The sequence below is a fragment of the Sprattus sprattus genome (assembly GCF_963457725.1).
Source record: "Sprattus sprattus genome assembly, chromosome: 3".
NCBI lineage: Eukaryota > Metazoa > Chordata > Actinopteri > Clupeiformes > Clupeidae > Sprattus > Sprattus sprattus.
The window spans coordinates 40,969,919-40,992,013 of record NC_137922.1 but is presented as its reverse complement, the minus strand read 5'-3'; the positions used below and the strand labels follow the sequence as shown (position 1 = coordinate 40,992,013).

Below are 22,095 nucleotides of genomic sequence, written 5' to 3'. Positions count from 1 at the left end.
CCCCTGATCATTAGAGCTGCTGTATGCTCTCTCTGCTTCTGATTCTGTCTTTGTCTTTGTCTCTTCCTTGTTCCATCGCCCAATCTCCTTCCTTTCAGTCCCTCTTTCTCTCAGCATGTCCAAATTTTCTATTTCTTCTTTTTTTTCCCCCTTTCCTCTGTCTCTCTCTCTCTTTACTGTCTTTTCACCCTGTCCCTCTCTGTATTTTTTCATTCTCCCTTCCTGCTCACACTCCCATGCAATCAGATTAACAAGAGGAAAGGTGTATTGATGGAAAGCTGTCTGTTTATTACAGGGGGAACAGTGGAAAATCTGTGTAAGAGAGGGTAAAAAAATAAATAAAACCCATCACCATGGCAACATGTCTCACAGAAGGCAGTAATGCTACTCCATGCAGATCATTTTCTCCAAATGAAACATATTTTTTTTGCTGCAACATGTACTGGTCATCAGCCATTATTATGATGACCAAAAAAAAAGATATAAACATTACAGGAACCCGTTAAATAGGAAATAAAGGCTTTTGAGATAATTGCTTCCTCGCTATTTTGGGCTCTAAGTGGACACATAAGAGGGGAGAACCTGTTTGTCAGCTTCATGCTATCTAAGATCTATCCTTCAGGACACCCCCAACCCATTTGTGGTTTGGGCGAGGGCATGCATTTACGTCTCAGGAAATCCGTAGAACAAACGATCATGCTTTTCTCCTTAGGAAACTCAAACAGTCACCACAAAGGCCCCTGAGCACCAGCTCACATATCTTGTTGGAGTTGCTCGCGAATTGTTTCTGAAGTGTTTAAGTAGGAGCGAAAATTGGAAACAAATAGCGGGTTTAGGTTCAAAAGGTCAGTGCTATCCAGTGCATGTGGCTAAGAATGAGCCTGGGGCTTTAAGAGTGTGTGAGCTCTTAGGGCAGTATTGCTGTGTATTGTATTGTGATTCTGTAGGGGTCAAAAATCTATAAAAATCTAAATCAATCAAAAGTGTATCCGTTAGAACTAGATCTTTTAGTTGGTGATGGCCCTTTGGAATGTATGAATGCAGTTCCAGTGACCTTAAAGGTGACTGTGTGTGTATATGTGTGTTTAAGTGTGTGTGTATATGTGTGTGTGGTTGCCCACTCCCTATCAGATCAGAGAGACCAAGCCCTCCTGCCGGTTAGACGCAAATGAAAAGGAATGGTCAGATACCAGGAAGGAGGGGAGGAGAGGAGGGGGAGGTAGCATGTCAAAAAAAGGGAGAAGAGCCTGCTCTTCAAGATAAGACAGAAGAGGAGAAGAAAAGAGGCTGCTCTCGGGGAGATGAGAGGGCTAGATGAAGGTGCTGGTGGTGGGAGATCATAGCAGGTTCCTCTCATCAACCCTGGCCTGTGTTTGATACTAGGCCTTTGTCGCCCTTTCAGAGGTGTATTGTTGGGCGGTGTAATCCTGGGTAGATTACAAAGGCGGCCTCCTTTCATATGCCCATGCCCAGCAGGCTGGAGGCTGGGTCTGGGGAAGGGGAGGGGGAGGGAGGCAGGGTGGGGAGAGAGGCACAGGCTTCATTCCTCCCTTTTCTTACCTTCTCCAGGGGCCCTAGCTGCGGGGACAGTGAGACCGGGGTCAAAGGGCCATGTCCCCCAGTGGAATTTCAACTCTGCTTTAGGCCTTCTGCTGCTGGAGTTTTACCTTTTTAAACGGGTATTCTCAAATTTCATGTAACATTGTCTATTGCAAGTGTTTTCTTTGTCATGTATTGCATGGACTACTGTCTGAGTGAATAAGGTGTGTAAAACCAGCCTCTCTAAGAATTTATTTTTATTTGAATTCATTAACAACGGACTAATCAGTATTTTAATAACCTTGGTTTGGGTTTGACATTTGGTTGCAATTTAAGGCAACACACACACACACACACAAATGCAATGTATTGCATCGCCTCAGATCTGACACATGTGAGGACACAGTTGGGAAGAACAAGTAGGACAATCAAAAATAGGTCCCCCTTCTTATGTAAAGAGCAACCCCCATTGTGTAAACCACCCATTTCCTGCATGGCTAGTGCAGCACAAACAGTTGATCAGGGTCAACAGTTCAGCTTTCAACGCTCACTTCAAGTTTCGAGAAAGAGACGGACAAACACGGAATGAAATTCTGTCGCCAATGTCTTCTGTGATAACATCTTTCCTATTGAACTGTGCAGTTTCTGGTGGATAGAGCGTAATGCCCCCTAGAGGCGCGGTTCGTTATTTAAAACACAACCCTAATTTTCTCATTACAGCTTTGTTGATATTCGAGAGCTAGTAATATACACCATGGTCATTACATCAAATATGTGTTTGGATTCTCGTTTTTTTTTTATTCCTGCACTGTCATGAACATGCATCGTGAAAATAGGATACATAAGGTATTATGTGTACCTCGTGTCTCATCACAGTTTGTCGGGTTGAAAAAAAGATACATGGTGACGATAGCTGCTTTCCTGGCAGAGTTCAACAACACGTCACAATTTTTTTTGTCAAAAAACATAGCCTACGGAAATTACTCTATTAGCAGGTAAGGTGCGCCAGCAACAACTTATCAACCACACTTCACACATTGTGGAAGAGGGTAGTGCAGGAGAGTACTCCCTCCATGACAGCATTGCAGTCACATTAGCAACTATGACAGAGGAACATACCGTATACCTGATCCCTCTGAAGTTTGAGAAAACTGGGGCACGTGGGCACACCATAAGTACTCCTACACTATGCACTTAGTTTACTTTGGCAATGTTTTGTTGTCCTGTTCATTATCACTTGATAAAGTACAAAGGTCACAGAAACTCTTGCGTGGGTAGTTGCTAACATTGCACCGACTTCATACTGGCAGTACAGTGAGTGTTTTTTTTTTATCCGTGGGACCTCAGGTGCACTTTTCATTTGCCTGCATTTACATATCATGCAACACTGCCTCTCTTTTGGCTTATCCAGATATTGTACATAAATCCTACTATGCTTCTGTGTATGCCAGCATAGATAGATATTCCTACACAAATATTCCTGTTTTTTATTTGCTGTAAAGTTTTATGCTCCTACCTGAACATTGTCATCACAAACACACTATACTATAAATGGATTTCCTATGACTTCATAAAATGTATTGAAGACAGATATAAGCATCACATAGCAAAGCTCAGTTCATCGATATGTTGTACCCACATATAACGCATATTTGTTATTTTGAAAATGTTGGCTGATTATGAAACAATTAATTTGAAGTTGGCTATTGCTTTGTAATACATACATATAATAATAACATTAAAATGTAATGCAGTTTTACAATGAGCTTTTATATACTTATCACATGTAATGACAGACTTCTCCTTGCAAAGTGAACCACTATTAAAGCACACTTCCTTTTCATGTGTCCTTTGTTCTCTCTCACTCTCGCCCTGCGCATCAGTGTGTGTGTATGTATGTGTGTCTGGGTACGTGTGTGTGCCACATAGATCATGTTACCGGTTACAGTTTGCTTATATCAGCTGTGAAAAGGTATAGCAAAGGTATACAATTCAGTGACAGAGATCTTGCGTGTGATTCAGGTCATCATCTCAACACCTCAAAAACTTGCAGATTTTCAAAGACAGAACTTTCTCGGAGCTGTCACTTCCTCTGAAAAGGAAGGGGAATGGGGACCCTCTCAGATGATGTCAGAAGACTTTTGGAAGGTAGTAAGACTACCATTAATATGCACTTATCGAAAAGTTATCCTTTTGAAAGCTATTTTTATATTGAATCTTCATATTAGATACACTTGTTTGTATGTGAATATCTTTGCTTGATTGGTTAGGTAACAGTAGACATTGAAGATTTATTGTCATTCCTCATACACGTTGACAATGTTTAGAAAATAGTTTTATAGCTTTGGCCGAGCAGTGATTAATGTTTGACATTTAGGACCAGGACTTGGACTGAATCCTGTTGTGCCCTCAACAGATGAATAATGTTTCTGATATCCGTTTCTAATTTCTGTGTAGTGCGATTTAATTGCCTTTGGTTGATCCCTGAGTGGAACTGACAGTACATTCTTTATCTTTGATCGTTAAGCTTCTAAGCTTTATTTGTATTGATAAGCTGCCTAGTATATCTGTACTTATATTTCTGCCATTTGAGAACACAAAAGGAAAGGTTTTTTTTACCACTTGGAATACCGACCAAAGACTGATTTTGAAGTACCTGTCGAACTGGAATGCCATCTACAGAATTTGCATTGGCAAGGTCACATAACTTGATCCTCTGACAAGTATTTGCATGGATCAGAACAATGATGTGCAGTGCCATTGATTAAAGCCCTGTATTAGAGATGTTAGGTTGTAGACAAATTTACCCATAAAACATTGGTAGTTTTCTAACTGTTTTTCATCAAAGGAGGCAATTGATCTTTTTTCCATTTTTTATTTTAAGTCAACAATTTGGAGGGACCATATTGTTGATGGTTGCTGACTGCAATCTTGTCCTTTTATCAGATTGTGAGTTGTTCGTGTCCAACATCCTGCATGTTGAAAACCTCAGTAGACATGCCAGCGAGACTCGACAGATACTCCTGAAGAACTTTCGTGTGATCCACACCAGGTAGGCATGTGTATCAGGTGTATATATCAGAGACATCCTGCCACCTATGTATTACATAGATATGCAACATGGCTTGCCGCCATCTTTATTTTACAGTTATCTTGTATTCTGCGTCATCTTTCATGCAGACCTAGATGTTAAAGAGGACTTTAGAGTCATATCCGTTTAAAAGTAAAATGACTCATCATCTAAGGGCTCATTACCAGGAAATGGCGAATGAGAGGAAGAACCTGATATACATCAAGATATGTTTAATGTCTGAAGTGTCAGAATAGACATGCGTTATTTCAATGCAGTACAGCCATGATACAATATACGTCCAATGAAAAGGAAAGACTCGTAAACAGATAAGTGCTGAAAATCCATAGTTGCTTCTTTTCCAACACTGCAGATGGAAAGAGGGGGAATGCACAGGCTTGTTCTTCTCAGGGGAAGTGTTTGCAAGCTGACACAAAAGCACACAGGAAGTTCTAGGAGGTGCTAGCATCTTCATCTGGTGGGATTGCACACAAACGTTTTTTGACCCAAATACCAGCTAGGTATCTGGCAGTGTGGTTTTGTGGGTTGAGAGGCGGAAACTGTGCTTCGAGTGTGCTAGCAGTTTGAAGGCTGCTGACTTATAGTACTTCTCTGCCTGCAAGAGCTTTGCATTTTATCAGTTTGACCTCAACTACTTTAGAATTTGACTTTACGTAATATTTACTGGGGATCAACAAATGAATTGTATTAACCAAGCATTTGTCAAGTCACAAATATAGATACTAGTAACTCATTTTATGGGCATTGTTCAAAAATAAAGAACAAAGTTCAAAATAGATTGTAACAATAAGTCCAAATATCTAACAGGAAACTAAGTTTGCGATTCACACCAAAAATGCAATGGATGCACTTTAACCCCATCAAATGTATTGCCAAGATGTAAACACGGGCCTGTTGGGTAGCACCCGTAAAATGCCAGTAATCTGCCAACCTGTTTCATGTCTTGCCTGTGGGTTAGTGGTTCATCTCCTGGGCCATCATGCTGTCACTTGGTTATGCACTGTGAATGGATTATGAATGTAATTTGAATTTATTTGTATTTTTTTTGTTGCAGAAATCCACAGGAATTTCCTTTTAGATGTAAGTAAATACATTTTTAGTTAATTTGTATGACTACTTGCCAAGTTGACATGTGTTTGTGTGTGTGTGTGTGTGTATATATATATGTGTGTGTGTGTGTGTGTGTGTGTGTGTGTGTGTGTGTGTGTGTGTGTGTGTATGTGTTTGTGTGTGTGTGTTTGTGTGTGTGTGAGAATGTGTGTGCTTGTGTGTGTGTTTGTTTGTGTATATGTCTATGTCTCTGTCTCTCAGCTCCTCTGACAGTCCCAGCAAGACATGTCTCATGATGCTGGTCAAGTTTGTTTATCAGGTCGAGTGTTATTCATCTCTCCTTATCACGCTCTCCAGATAAGACATGACTAATGGAGAAGACATGACTCTATCTTAAACTGACATCAAGACTTTGTCACTGATTTAGAAAACGTCTGAGCTCTGTGGGCCATAGGCTATGCTATATTTATGTGGCAACTGCCAATGAATTCTCCTGTGAAACAAATGGGTCTACATTTCCAGCAGAGTATGGGTGGAATGCATCCGTCTCTGCTGGCAGTTTAACCCAGGTCGAATGGCATTTCACTTCCTCTATGCATGCTATTAAATCCACTCCTGAGGTGTGTTCTGCCAGCATGTTCTAAATGTGAGTGTGTGTTCTATGTGCATGTGTGTGTGTGTATTTGTTTGTGAACATTTGTGTGTTTCTCTGTTAGTGTGTGTGTGTGTGTGTGTGTGTGTGTGTGTGCTAGATGCTGACTCCTTTGTTATGTCCAACAGCGGAGCCCAGACATGAGGATAGCTCCGATGACAATCACAGCTCCAGCCAGGGGCGCTCCGCTCACTCAGACGACCTCTCCGTGGCCTCCGACTACCAGGAGGAGGGAGCCCTGGAGTGTGAGTAAAAAGCATTGTGTAAGAGAGTGTCGGTGTGTGGTGTGTGTGTGTGTGTGCTTGGGTGGGTGTTCATAAATGCGTGGATTGTGTGTCCCTACGTGTATGAGTGCTATGGGTGTATTTGCTTGTTTGTAAGTTTTGTGCTGTGCCTCTTTAAGATAGTAAAACATTTGGTGTCTTATTGCCTTTGGGAGAACATGGTTAATTTGAAAAGGGAGATGAAGTTCTTTTACTGACGTGCTGGGGGAACATCACGTTAGAGGAGTCTAGATACAGATCGCCCCCTAGTGGTTTCCCACGGTACTGTTGGCAGACAGTGTGGCAGAGGAGAGAATGGGGAAAAGGGGGCTGTGTATGGAAAGGGCCAGGAGAGAAAAGGGAGGAAGAGCTCCCTCTAGTGGTTAGTGCAAACACATCTGGGAGGCATTTGTACTTGCTGTCCTTTATGGTTTGAGGTGCAGGGACCATCCTGTGTGGAAGATCACCTGGTTATGTGGGACAGCGTTTGTCTCTTCTGTATATATCTAGTTGCGTCAGAATGAATAACAATTCCCCCATTATTTTGAGTATAAGTTAGAGTGAATGCATGTATGGAGGATATGCTGGATATATATAAAAGGAGAACGAGAGAGAGAGAGAGAGAGAGAGGGGTATTTTTTCCAGGGAGTGTAAAGGCCATGATGAATGTGTGTTTCTGCTGGTGTGTGTGTGTGTGTGTGTGTGTGTGTGTGTGTGTGTGTGTGTGTGTTTCTGCTGGTGTGGTCACGTTTCCGTCTGCACGGTGGGCCGGGGTACGGCGGCAGGCTGGTTTCTATCACTCAGCTTTGGGGAGCGGGTACGCCGTGGAGCTGTAGCTCCAGGCCAGGGGGCCATGACTGATGATCCCACCACTCCTCTGCCCTCCCAGCTGGGATGGAAATACAACCCTGTACCTGAGGGCCCGCGTCTGGCTCTTCCCTGGGCCGATCTGTCATCTGATGGAGCAGAGCCCTTGGAGCAACGAGAAGGAGAGGGCATTTTAAAACAGCACAAACATGCTGCCTCAATGCATCATGGGAATGTGCTATGTGTATCCCCCCCTACCCCCACCCCGTTCCGCCACACTCTAATACTGCCCGGGTATTCCTCCCATTCTCTCTGTGTCACTCTGTCTGTCTCTCTGTCGCACTCTCTCACTCTTACTGTGCAATGATTAGGGGCTAACTGGAGTTCAGAGTTCATCTGGTGTTCACCCCTTGGGAAATGACGTGTTCGAAACCTTCAACAGTTCTCAATTTCAAAAGGATATAATGGCATGGATGTGTGGGTGTTGAAGATTTGGATTTGTCAATCTGTATCATACATATTTGCATATTGTCTACGTGCAAGTATGTACATATTAGTTCCTACATTAAGGTCCCTTTGGTTCCGACATATCACTGACAAAGCCATTGTTTCTATGCTGGTCCTGCTAGACGTCACGCTAATTAGCTTGCATGCTGCAGTAATCCACTGAAGACTGCACTGTTCTCAAATGCCACTCAATACATGGTCAGCCATGACCCCCCCCCTTCATGCTCCCCCCTTGTATATATCTGTTAGAGGTACATTTGTGGCACAAGGGTAAGGATAGGTCAATGATGTCCCTCTGATTTCTTTTAATGTGCCTCCCCTCAGCAAAAGTTACGCTTTAGTTGAGGCGGCTGGAGTCGTTCAGGGGGGTTAGCATCTGTTGAATGAAAATGCGCCGTTCTTTCAATAAAGATAATGACTGTCGGGGGCAAGTGCAGTTCAGGGTTCACTTTAGGTTCACCCGATCGGAACCTCCAATCACATCGCCCGTCTCTTCCATATTACCCAGGGAAAAAAAGACCTTAGTGTAATATTTAACAGGAACAAATATGGCATCTGAAATAAAGCACATATTACTCTTACATAAATTTTGAATGCTTCGCTGCCCCGTTTACATGCTCTCACTAGATCATGCTGGGAATACAAGTCCGACAGCAGCGTTTTCTTTTTTTTTTTTTGCCTAGTTCGATCATATCATTCGGTGGGTATTTTTCCTCCCCCTTAAGATTGAGGTCAGCAGTAAAAGTGAGGTAAGGGTGTGACTACACAGTGACACTCCTTCACCTGATGTCCCCAGGACAAGAGGATCTGAGGGTAAACACAGTTCAAGGGTTCAACCAGAGCTCCTCTCCTACAAAACATGTCTGCCATTTCATGGCAAGTGTGGGTGGATGCAGACTTCCTCTGTCTTTCTTTCTCTTTCGTCACCATTCCTCTTTCTCTCTCACTCTCTCTTTTCTCTCTCTCTCTTTAACATTCCCTCCCTTTCCTTTCTTCTCCTTCCATCCTTCTCTCCTTGTGCTGTAAGATGAGTGTTGGAGAGAAGGGAAACACACACACACACACACACACACACAAGCACACACACACAAGCAGGAGGAGTCAGCTTGTGTGTTATTTCATTTGCCTCACAGCCTGCCTTTCTCTCTCTCTCTCCCTCTTCTACTCCCTCTCTCTCTCTCTCTCTCTCCCTCTTCCACTCTCTCTCTCTCTCTCTCTCTCTCCCCGTCCCCAGAGCAGCGCTTGACACCAGATTTGTAATGGCTGACAGGGACAGATGGGCGCTCCATTGTCAGGGCCCCTGTCTGTATGCTAATGTGAACTGAGTTTCACCCGCAGACCGCGTGGTTGACCCGGCCGTGCCTCCCCGAGCCTCCAGCCTCCTCGTGGCTGCCTCGTTTTGGGTTGCAGCCTCCACCCCGCAGCCTCCTCTACCCTCCACGGCAGCCAGCCGCCATTACTTCACACACCCCCTTCCTTTTTCCAGATAGCGAAAGGGAAGGGGAAAGGGAAGTGGAAGACAGAGAGTATGAGGAGGTGGTGGTGGTGGTGGTGGGGGGGTAGGATGCAGGAAGTAAGAGGCAAGTCTGTGTTGTGCGAGTCCGCTGCAGGGCTTTTTGATGTGTCAGGTGAACGCCCTTAATAACACATAGCGCCTCGCACCTCGCCTTTGATGACTTGTGCGTCTGTGTGTGTGTGTGTGTGTCTGTGTGTGAGAGGTGTATGGCAGCCTATCAAAAACACTCCTCGTCCCTATTGATCAGGTTGATGGTCAGTATGGATCACCCGAGCACTTCCTCATGTACGGGGAAGCCAGGGCTGGGCTTCACAGTGCATGTGTGCGCTATCACAAGTCGCACATGGTCCGCAGCCATTGTGCAGCCTGACTGAGATGTATGTGCTGAAACAAAAGCCAGTCCCCAGGCTCCATAATCTGGCCCCGCCACCGAAGAGCCACTCTGCCGGGGCTGGAGCCACGTCGGGGACGGAGGTTGGGTTGAGTGTGGTCGTGCCTCATTTACAAATTAGATAATCGAAATGTAAATTTGATTTACAAGGGGGCTCACCGGGCTTTAAATTAATTGGCGGATTGGTGGGGCGAAATTGATCGAGCGTAATTCATCTCTGGAGAGTTCAAAAAGAGGTTTCATCGATAAATTAATGTATCGCGGGGGCTGACAATTAAGTGTCACTCAAGCACTAAAGGAAAAAAGCTCGATATGAGCGCATTCTTCTTCCTCCTCTTTTTTGGATGTCCATTTCAGTTGTGGAGAAGAATGCGGTTTCTGTCAGGAGAAGGCATAACTCAGTGAAGGTCCATTAGGGAGTGTGGTACTCTGGTGCACCTACTGCCAACTTTGACTACACCAAAGTTAAGTTTATTTTGTAATGTCACCCAGAATTCACATAGCTTCCTGACAAAATGGAATCATCCATATATCAATGGGTTTGTTTTGCATGGTATAGGAGCTATGGATGCATACGCTTCAAAGTGCAAAATGTGCAGCGACGAGGTTGCACCTTGTATGACCCCGACGGTGGGAGTGGGGTCTGAGCCCTGTGTGTGTGTGTGTGTGTGTGTGTGTGTGTGTGTGTGTGTGTGTGTGTGTGTGTGTGTGTGTGTGTTTGCGGTGTGTTTGGTGTGTGTGTGTGAGGAGTGTGTGTAAGCTGCCCTCCACTAGAGAAGGGGAGTGGTCAGCTGGTATAAACACAGTTAGCCACTTATCTCCCGCTTGTGAGAACCAGGCATGCTCCTCTTTGCCAGAGTGCCCGGACTTCCTCCCCTCCGCTGAACTTTTGACCCCAGGGTGCTGGGCTGGTCAGCCGCTGACCTGTCTGAACTCTGACCCGTCTGCAGCCGCTCACCATGACTACATTACTGAGAGCCTCCGCCATGGCAACTGGGCTGGTCAGTGCCGTGCTTTGCTTCCGACGTTGATCTGCACACGCGTACAGCGCAGACAGTGCTTGAGGGGGCATTTGGTGTCTTTTCTGCACTCATTGATTTTGGGGCATCCATCCATCTCTCCACTCTCCCAGCCTGTGAGGCAGCCATTGGCCTCTCTGCAGAGGAAGACAGATTCATTTTTGTGGTGTGCATTTGTGCGTGGCCCTAATGAGAGTAAGGTGTTCGTCATCAGCAGGATGCACAAAGCATGCTAAATGACTGCTACTGTGATGACGCCACCACTGCCTCTCTCTCTCTCTCTCTCTTTCTCTCTCTTTCTTTCTTTCTCTCGCTCTCTCTCTTCTCTACTACTCCTCCTCTCCCCTCCCTCCATCTCCCTCGGCATTAATGAATTGAAGAGGACGCGTTATTAGACTCCAACATGCTCTGCACATCGCTGCCTCTGCTGCCCGGGTTCAAAAGTTCACGCTGCTCCCAGAAGGCCACTGTGCTGCGGCAGATGCTGATATTTTTCTCTCCCCCCCCACCCTCCTCACCCTCCTCCACCTCCTCCTACTTGCTTGTCCCCTCTCCCTCCCTATATCTTACTCAATTTCTTTCGCTCTCTCTCTCTCTTTTTCTCTTTTCTGCAATTCTACATTAATCTCAAACAAATGCCTTGCGCTAGCATCGCTCGCTTGGATGAGGATGGTGGAGTCTCTGTCATTTTGAGCTTTAAGCACAAGTGAACCTCCTGTTCCCTTCTCTCTCTCTCTCTCTCTCCCTGCCTCGCCTGGGCCATTTTCTACCACGCCGCTTTACACAGTGAAATATGTAGATGCTCTCAGTCCTTGAACCATTTCTCTCTTTAATCTTTTGAAGCATTGCCATATGTCTTAGTCTAATATTGATTGTGTTGTTATCTGTGCTTTGTAGTGGTATTATGCGGATATGCTGCCTCTTGTATTTATTGTTTACCTTTTGTTGGGTGTCTGAGGTAAAAAATCAGAGTCCTGCCCACAGAGAGAGAGGCATCGCAAATATCAGCGAGGTGCACGTGGGAGAGGGTGTCGAATAGGAAATTCCGACCTTGTATGTCTAATCATCCCCGTGGCTTGTCAGTGTCGTAGACAAATAGCAAAACTATTAGACGCCGCGGGTTCACCGGGAGGTTAGCCTTCCCAGGTACCTTGAGTGTTCGCACCCCTCCTCTCTGTGCGTCTTGCAAATGAGAATTTGATTTTTCCCTCCACTGGATTCCATTTCTGGAGATTGATGAAGTTTCAGTGCAAGGCCCAGGTGGCCCCGCTGCTTTCATGGGGAAATAAATGGTCTCTGTAGGTGTGTGTGTACGAGTGTGTATGTGAGTGTATGGTTGTATCTCTGTGTGTATGTGTATGTGTGTGTGTTTGTGTACGTGCAAGTATGTTTTTATGTGTGTGAGGTGTGTAAGTGTGTGTAGTGACGCACGGCTCTTAACTCCCTCTAGTTGTCTTTGTTGAATTTCTGACTTGATCTTTTGCTGTATCCAGAGTTTGGGCTGGCAGCCAACTTTGTCTCAATAGCTGATTTGAGTACATCTTTTCACACACCGGGTTGGTGGAAGTTGGGCCGTGATGGGTACATTTCTGTGCTGGAGTTTTGTTGCCCAGTGTTCATCTAAATCAGCTGAATCAGATGAATGTGTGGAGGTTTGATAATGAATGTACCTACTGCCTCTGTGTGTGCCTGAGGCCTCAGGGATAAATGAAGGGTCTATTTATTTGTCATTGCCCACGGCAGCTGCCCAGGTGAACTTTGTGTCTGTGCCTTGGCATTCGTCCACACATCATTCCTTGTGCCCACGTGCCAGCACAGCACAGCATTCTCTTCTCTCTGTTTCCCTGGTGAGTTAGATCAATCACTATCCATTTTGCTTTGTTCATCTTAATCACACGGGTTAAAAAGAAAAATCAGCTGCAAGTCGGAGAGCCGCAAACAGGACAGTTTAAAGGTGGATTGACATCAGTGCGCGTGGCTGCGTATTACACTGGTCGGCTGAATAGCTCTGTAGTGAGCTGATTGAAATGAAGTGCGGAAGAGCGGCCCGTGTGCTGTTCTGGCGAGGTCTTAATCAGTGGCCAGGTCTTGGGCTCCGAGTTTGAAGAGTGGCAAACTGGCAGAGGTGTTTCCGCTTTGCTTGTTTTAGGTTTGACCTGGCCGTGAGCGCCCCCCTGCCCCGCTTGTTCAAACACGGCTCCCATAGACGGCCAGTGAACCAGATGATTAGCATTATGGCTGTCAGGGACCGACACAATGAGCCAGGCCAAGGTGAAGGACTGGTAATGGCACTGCGGAGCAGGGCTTTAGTTCAACGCCATTTTTCAGCAGCCACTAGCTGCTGGCCTCACACCAAAATCTGTGGGAGGGAGAGAGAGAGAGAGAGAGAGAGAAAGAGGGAGAGAGATAGAGAGAAAGAGGGAGAGGGAGAGAGAGAGAGAGAAAGAGGGAGATGGAGAGGGAGAGAGAGAGAGAAAGATGGAGAGGGAGAGGGAGAGAGAGAGGGAAAGGAAGAGAGAGAGAGAGAGGATGGTCCCAGCTCGCACCCCTGTGCTGTCACACACATATCTGTCCCATGATGCGGTCACCTTCTTGAGAAACAATGACCACTGTGTGCCTTCACAGAAAAGCACACTCCATTTTACTTGAACACCTGTATGGACAACATGGTGATTGAGTTCATGTACAATATGCTGTTTTTTTTTGTTCATTGTTTTAGCTCTTGGTGACCATTTTGGCATGGTTATGTAATTATCGTGAGTCTCACAGAGATTACAATTTTGATTGCATGAAATGTGCAAATAACTCAGCTCCACATCTGATTTATAGATAATTTGTAATGTGTCAGGGTTGAGAAAAATATTTTAATTATATTTAACACTATTTGTAAAAGGAGTCAATTAAGAACTTATATAAAGCAGGCATTTGTAAGTTTGTCTGTTTGCTTTTTGAAATTGTTGCCTTGTGAAGACGAGGTAAGATAATTATTTAACACGTATTTGCAGCGTCAACATCCCTCATTGTCTTACAATGACTTGAAGGTAGCCTAATTCAAGAAATCAGCAATCAAATAATCAGCAAGACTTTTTCAATCCTGACTTAAGTTTAATGTCAATGTTCACATTTTGTATTCAGTTATATTCCACAAAATTGTTTGTTCAATGAAACAGAGAAGGGAGGTGATTTAAAAACAAAACAAAACAGATGACCTCGATTACAGAAGCATGTTGCTAAACCTATTGATAGGTGATTAAACATCGATTCACTGACAGAAAGACGCCGCTCACTGTGGGCTGAAAGGGATGAATTATTGCCTGGTTAAACAAACTTTCTTGAGAGTAATAGGTTAAGACAAGCCCTCTTTGGCCGGACATCATTTAATTCCTAATTTGCTTGATGCAACATATTCTTGCGTGCATTTAAGAGTTGCAGTATTATAGCATGCGGAATGCTCCAGCTAATGAACCACATATTTACTTAGTGTGCAATGCTTTACATAAAACATATTTTATATTATGTTATAATAATTATATGTTTTAAATTAAATGTTTATGAATACATTTGCTTTTTCACAAATGTGTCCACACATTTTGTCCATGTTTAAAATAGTACTATATTCTAGCCTACGAGAAAAAAACGAATCATTTTCTAACTCAAATCTGTTTAATAATACGAATAATAATAGTAATAGCCTAATAATTCTTGTTGTTGAACTTTTAGCTTTTAGATACATCCATAGAGACATTTTAGATTATATAATTTTTTTTGTAAGATTCGATATATTGTCATTGTGATATATATGTTTCGGCTTGTTTTTTCATCAACATGGCCCTTTCATTAAAAAAAATCAGGTACATTGCCACCTGGTGGTTAGTGTAGAGAGCTAAAGGTGCTGAAACTCCAAATGACATTCGCAAAGTTGCTAACAAATCAAAAGACTGGTAATTCCACACCGCCGATCGTGTTTCTTTCTAATAACTCTGTGATCCTATCCGAACTCAAGTAGTTTTTCGCTTCTTTCTTTCTGATGGTGTTTAGATTGTTCGTCTGGAACATTTGTCTTATTTGTTTAATCGTTTGTGGCTCACAAAAAATGTTAATCAATTAAACGTTATGACCACATGCGCCTTTTGATATATGGCAATTAGCATGTGTAGCCTATTAAGTATTGCTTTAAGCAACTGTTTCCCGACAGCTGACACGGGTCGGGGTTTCATTTTACACAACAAATAAAAGTAGACATTTTAAATGTGAATGTATGTGCACATGGTGTTTGAAAAGTACTTTTAACGGAAAGACAAAAATGAGTGGATAATCTTGGATAATAGTGAACTGTCTACTGATTATATCATTCGTATTTAACACCTTGAATATTAAAAGATTAGGAAACAAATAGAACAGAACATACAACACAAATTCTACAGCATTTAAAGTTGGCTATACTTTGTGTTTACATGCTGTTTCTTTATTTGTGAGGTGAGCTCGGCATAGGCCTATACCTACATTGAAAATGTAGGGACAGTTCTCCACGCTGATCACACAGATAATATGTTTCTTTTGCAGATCACAACGTGTATTCTTGAAAGATAAATATTTGATAGTGTAATGCAGTGCTGTAGTATTACTCTGATGTATTCGTTTTAATTAACTTTTTATTTTTGTATTAAAGTAGTTTTATTTTTATCGGCCAGTGAACAAGACGTTGACCGAAAACGCTGTTTCAGTGATGGGCTTGTGTGACAGTAATTTTTTTCTTTTTGGTTTCAACGAATTTTCAGTTTAATACCCTCAGTGGTCATATGACTATACTGTGATCTTTGCTAATATTCCATCATATTTCCCTTTTTAATCATTTATTTATGTCTAATTATTAGCTGCAGTCTAGGCTGGCAGCTTATTACACACTGAACAATATGGCTCCATTCCCAGCCACACGGGTGCCGTTATCATATTGCGGGCATATGTATGCGCCATATTAGCTGTTTATTGAAAATATGGCCAGGCTGAGATTTTATTTTACAGTCTCTCATTATGACTCTCTGAGAAGGTGCTAGCACACATGACCCGAGAGGCGCAGGATTTACTATCAGCCCCAGAAAAGCAGCACGGCATTGTGTGCAGCCGGCATTTTCCAGCCTGTTAAACCCAGCTACTGTTCCCTCAAATAAAAAGAGTTCACACCAAAATGATTTATTCCCCTGATTCTCATGGTGAGAAGAGGTTATGTGACAGTGACCTCTCTGCTTCATTCGGACAACATAACACACCTCTAACTATGCTGGTGCTTCGCTCTTTACCATGGTGAAATTGTTGAGCGGCAGTAAACTGTCATATAACTTGCCATGCGACTCCATTTTAGTATGTGGTCCCTAAGAGGTGTTTTTCGCTGTTGGCCTGTTTTATCTGGCATAGCTCAAACCTTTTTTATAATACTCTACCAAAGCACACACAGACACACACACAGAGACACACAGACACACACACACACACACACTCACACACACACACACACACACACACACACACACACACACGTTCTTAGCCCTCTTTTTTATTTCAGCACGGTGGTGTATATACAGTAGAGATAGCGCTTCGGTGTCAGTTTCGCACACTGGCCCCTGAAGCTGTCCCCTTCTCTCCTCCGCCATTAAAGGATTATTGTATTTGCCATTACAACGTTTGAATGGGCATTGTAAATCAGCGAGGGAGGCTAAAAAAAAAAAGTAGAGTCGTAAGACCATTTCGGATCCAAAGAGGGGGTCCCCCTTTTCTCCAGCTCACTCAATGGCACACCGTAAATCCCCCCCGCTGTCCGCGATCAAAGGCGGTGGGTGTAGGGGCGAGCCAGGCCCTGCTCCTTGTTTAAAGGGGTTTCCCACACCGTGCCCACCCTGGCACAAAGGACCAGGCTGGGGCCACTTGGCTTCGTTTTGTAGCGGGCTCCTCGCTGGACCCCTGACTGACTCCGGTGCTCGGACAAAGACTGCTGTTGTCTGAGAGCCTATTAAAAGTTTGTGTCCCAGCATAAAAATACATCAGAGCGACTTTTGAGGTGTCAACAAACTGATGTGTTGTTTACAGTGTTCTATATCACGATCCCCCTTTTAGGACCACCATATATATACCTTTGTCTACCTCTGCCCAAGTTCAGATAAGCGTGTGGAGATTTTTTTTTACTTTAATCACGGTAGCTATTTTCTTGATAATGTCTGTGTGATAGAAGGAGGGAGTTACATATGGCTTTATACCTGCAGCAGCGTTGTTGTGACAAATAGGAGCTTTCGGAGCAGAGCTATGCTGTGGTCTTGTATTTGTGTCTCATTAGAATGCATGCAGTATTTCACTGCAAAACACCCAAAGAGTGCATCTGGGCAGATGGAATCAAATCAAGCCCTGATGGCAGTCCGTACCTGTGGAAGCCTCATCATTCCTATCACCCAACCATTTCTCTCTCTCTCACACACACACACACACACACACACACACACATCCTCTTTCTCCCTCTTCTTCTTTCTCTGTTTGTGTGCAGCCTCCCTTTCGTTCACTCTTCTCGTGATGTGTGCATTGAGGAAGAGGAGTCTCGGAGGCTGCTGCCTCTGGCCTTTAATGAGGACAAATATGTCAATTTAGGGGAGCGCAGGGGTGCAGATTGAGCACCCGGCTGGGATCTGAGTGGATCCTATTTCCTAATAAAGCCTATAGCGTCAGGACAGTGTGAGTCTCTCTCTCTCTCTCTCTCTCTCTCCCTGATCAGCATTCCTCCCCTGTGCCTGCCTGCTACCCCAGGGGACCCTGGTGCCTCCTGTTTCACCTCATCAGGCGGGTTCACCGGCAGGTCAGCTCCCTGCCCCGCGTCTCTCTCCCTCCGTGGGCAAGAGCAGGAGCAGGAGCGGGAGCGCTCCCGTTGAAAGATGTTTGCTGGTGTGTGTGTGAGTGTGTGTGTGTGTGTGTGTGTGTGTGTGTGTGTGTGTGTGTGTGTGTGTGTGTGTGTGTGTGTGTGTGTGTGTTTGGAGGCTCAGGGTGGGGGTGGACAGAGAGGGCCACAGACATGGTGGGGAAAGGGTGGTGGCGCTGTTATTTTCGTCAAAGGTGTGAGAGTTTTGTGACATTTCTTTTATTTCGTTGTATTTTTTAACTATATGTTTAGTTTTTAGTATTTTGTTTTTTTTGTAAGCGTGTTTTTGTGGTTGTTTGTTTGTCTAATTCCGTTAAATGCCAAGAGCATTGTTTGTTTTCATTCTGCAGGTCCAGTCTTGGAGGCTATGTTAAGCCCAGAAAAAACAAAGAGAGGCATTAGCTCGGTGGCATATGAGGAGGGCGCCTCTTGGCTAGTTTAGCGGCTCTTTGTGTGTGTGATCTAATCAGCCAAAGGTCTATGATGTTGACCAGCACTGACACAGCGATTGCAGCTCGCGTGCGGCCAGGGTGGTGACATCGCCTCCAGCTGCAGCCGTGACGAAAATAAGCCCACCCAAGTGTTCGCATGGCAACGTCCCCCCCCTTTCCCACCACAAATGCCCCCTCCCCCCCAAGGCTCACCATCCCACCCTCCCGTTGGGCAAGAGGGAGGTATTCAATCAGGTGGGGGTGTCAGGTTACACCCCCTCACCCCCACCCCAGCTTCCAAGAGGAAGCCCCTCACTGGGGTGGCCCCCCTGCTGACAGCATCCCACTGGTGGCCATCATCTCACTGACACACATGGGCTTGTTTTACTCCATTAACCACCGCTCCAGTGCCGGGAGTCCACTCCTCCATCGCTGGGAGTCCACCCCTCCATTGCCATTGTGGCCTGGTGTGGCACAGTCTCTCCCACTGGCCCCTGGAACCCCCATTCGGGGTAACGTTTGCGGGTTCAAAACTTTTTTTCCCCCTTTTTTAACCATTCTGGAGGGCATCACGCTTTTTCAAAGTGGCTGTGATGGTGGATTTTATTTTGTTTATGATTTTATTTATTTGGTGAAACAGTAGATTGACATATAGTGTTTAACCTCAGCCATCAAGAAAAACACATACATGTGCAAAATACATGTATATGTCTATATACACACAAATATATATATATATATATATATATATATTTATATAGTATGCAACAGAACCACACCCCTCTGTAATATCACTTCAATGTCGAATTATTCAAAATATGTTGAGTATTTGTTCTTATGTTAAATTAAAAACGAACCGTTTCATTACTGAGAATCTAATATGACAATATTTTTCAGCTGCTCTTTGCTGGAGGGTCTGTGTTGCTCTACCTTTAAAATACCCCAAAGGTGTTCTATTGGCCAGGTCATTGTTCTCTCTTTAGAAACTCGTGATTTTGGCAGTGTCCTTCCGATCTTTATCATTAAACTATAATGTTCACTAAAACATTCCTCCTCTCCCAAGCCTCTGAAGACTGGGAGTCATCTTGTCAGCCAGTGTTTTGGTACATGTTTGGTTAGTTTGACATCATGCAGTGTCCTTCGCACTCTCTGAGCTGTCACAGAAACTCAGATTTCCATTGACAACCCCTGTGCCAAGTCTGAAACGCTTACCCGTCTGTTTGTCAGAGCTAGATTGTGCAAGCAGTGCACTGTCCGTGGGGTCCTTTCAGGAGGATAAGTGGTACTATGGCTTGTTCTATACCTCCTGATTACTGATTTTGTGTTGGTCACCGATCATCCTGTATCCTTTTCCATTTTTGTGAAGTCTCACAATCAAATATCAGATTTTGCAATTCCTCTGGTACTTCTCTGTGGAGCCATGATGCAGACAAAGCGATAGACACAATATAGTCTTTCGAAGTATTTATTTTTGATTGTTCATAATAGGAAAGAGGCTTTTCAACTTGAGAGGTGATCCAATTTTGACATTTGACATTTAAATGATTTTGCACAGGGCTATTCACATCTGTCTGTATACTATTTATTGAAGTACACACATACATGTTCAGAAGACATGATATCCATAAATATGGAAACACACAGACATAACTGTGCTGACAGACAGACAGACAGACAGACAGACAGACAGACAGACAGACAGACAGACAGACAGACAGACAGACAGACAGACAGACAGACAGACAGACAGACAGACAGACAGACAGACAGACAGACAGACAGACAGACACTCACTCACTCACTCACTCACATGCAGATGCTTCTGTCATCCGTTCATTTGGACTCTCTTTGCCGCGCTGGCCTCCTGATTGACTTGTAGCCAAACTAAAGTGGAATTTAATGGGAGAGTACATTAACTCCCTCAGGTCATAATAACATAAATCACCTTTTTTATGGCGGGGATCAACCACGGAGCCCATAACGCCACGCTGAGTGCCGCATTATGAGTAGGTGAGACAGAAGGAGACAGAGAGGAGTCAAATTTACAGCTGGGAGACGAGCCCAGAGTCCTCAGCATCGTCCACTCCCACTTTTAATCAGGGACAGCGCTGGAAACAGATTGTACGCGTCGTTCAAGTTGTGTGGAGAATGATGTACGCATTTATTGAGATATTTAATTAATACGTTTTTTTTTTCACTGCGGTCCAGGGTGTGTGGGAGTGGAGGTGAGGAATCTTAAGGGGCCTGGAGGTTTAATCAGCTGTGTTTCAGGTGGCCTGTTTTTGGCATAGTGCCATGTTAAGGAATAAGAGACTGGAACAGAAAGAATATGGATTGAAGATTGGCATGATGCATATGTGTGCGTGTATATGTGTGTGTTTTTGTGGGTGGGTATGTTTGTGTGGATGTATAAAGAAAACATTGAGTGTGTGTGTGTGTGTCTGTGTGTGTGTGTGTGTGTGTATATGTTTGTGTGTGTATGTATGTGTGTGTGCTTGTGTAAAGCAGTACTTTTTTTTACCATGGAGTCCTGATGTTGTTGAGCCTGGCATTACTCTGTGCTTTGGTTCCTACAGAGAGGCCTCAGCAGCCCACGTGCTTTATCTGGGCATAGTTATGCAGTAATGTGTTTGTGTGAGTGTGTGAGTGTGTGTGTGTGTGTGTGTGTGTGTGTGTGTGTGTGTGTGTGTGTGTGTGTGTGTGTGTGTCTGAGTGTGTGTGTGTGTGTGTGTGTGTGTGTGTGTGTGTGTGTGTGTGTGTGTGTGTGTGTATATGTGTGAGCACATGTAGTCGGGTGTGTGTGTGTGTGTGTGTGTGTGTGTGTGTGTGTGTGTGCTGCCTGCCTGCTCAGCCTTTGGCGTGGCACTGATGAACGTGCCCTGTGTGCCACGCTGCGCACCCCCTTTCTCCACCAATCACATCCTGCCATCGGCACGCAGCCATGCCATGCATCACCCACCGCCCGCCCCCACCCCTCAACCTGCAGCAGACACAAAGAACTGCCCGTAGAGGATGCAGGAGCTATGTATACTACTCCACCACTACCCCACTAATACGCCACTACTACATCTCTACAGCCACAATAATACCCCATCAATACCCCACTACTACACCACTCCTAGCCTACTAATACCCAACCATTACCCCACTACTACACCACTACTACACCACTACTACCCCACTAATACCCCACCACTACACCACCTTCTCATGCACCATCTCCATCGTGCTGACAAACACCTGTTAAAGTGCTGAAAAAACGGTTGTGAGTGATACGTTTAGATCAATGAGCTCTCATCTGCTTGTGAGAGGATGATTTCTAGCTTATACTAAAATGAAAAGACAAGTTTATACATGCTTAAATCGATCAGATTAATGATCTTATTTAGTTTGAACTGGTTTGATTTTTTTTTCAGTTATACAAGCAAAAAGGGTCTGGTAACTTTCTTGAACTAAGGTTTTTTGTCTGGGGACAAAAAAAAAAAAAAAGTTTTGAGCAGAAACAGATGGGTGTGTGTGTGTGTGTGGGCACTTGATGGAGGGTTGCTTGAGTAAGAATAAGAATCCCTCCCTAAACACAAGCCATCCACACTCAGCATTATTATTTTATTTTCCCAGTTGGTAAATGGAAAGCACACATCAAATGTCTGGAAACAAATGGGGATATTAGGCATCTGTACATCTTCGCCCTGAATAATATGGACAATGTAACATTGAATAATTGATTGACAGCCATAACAAATTAAACAGTAAATGATTTCTGTGGCACTAATTAAAAAGAGGGAAAGGAAGGGAATGAAACCCAAGTCTCCACATGCCCGTGAATAATTAAATACACAATTTATAGTTGAATTAAAAAAATCACAGTCTGGAAGATTCATCTAATCAGCAGTTTTAATGGGGCCCATGTTGCTTCCGAGCAAATCATTTAAAA

The 22,095-nt window shown here is 44.1% G+C and overlaps 1 protein-coding gene across 1 annotated transcript in view; it reads left to right on the top strand.

The window, feature by feature from the left end:
* Positions 1-3,647: 3,647 nt before the first annotated feature.
* The window catches only part of skap1 (src kinase associated phosphoprotein 1), a gene marked incomplete at both ends in the record, with an annotated part of 39,113 nt that continues 20,665 nt past the window's right edge, over positions 3,648-22,095 (top strand). Inside the window, 4 exons of the mRNA XM_080835936.1 lie at positions 3,648-3,687; positions 4,486-4,591; positions 5,685-5,710; positions 6,461-6,577. Coding sequence (XP_080692062.1) covers positions 3,648-3,687; positions 4,486-4,591; positions 5,685-5,710; positions 6,461-6,577 — 289 coding nt within the window. The remainder of the gene's footprint in view (positions 3,688-4,485; positions 4,592-5,684; positions 5,711-6,460; positions 6,578-22,095) is intronic.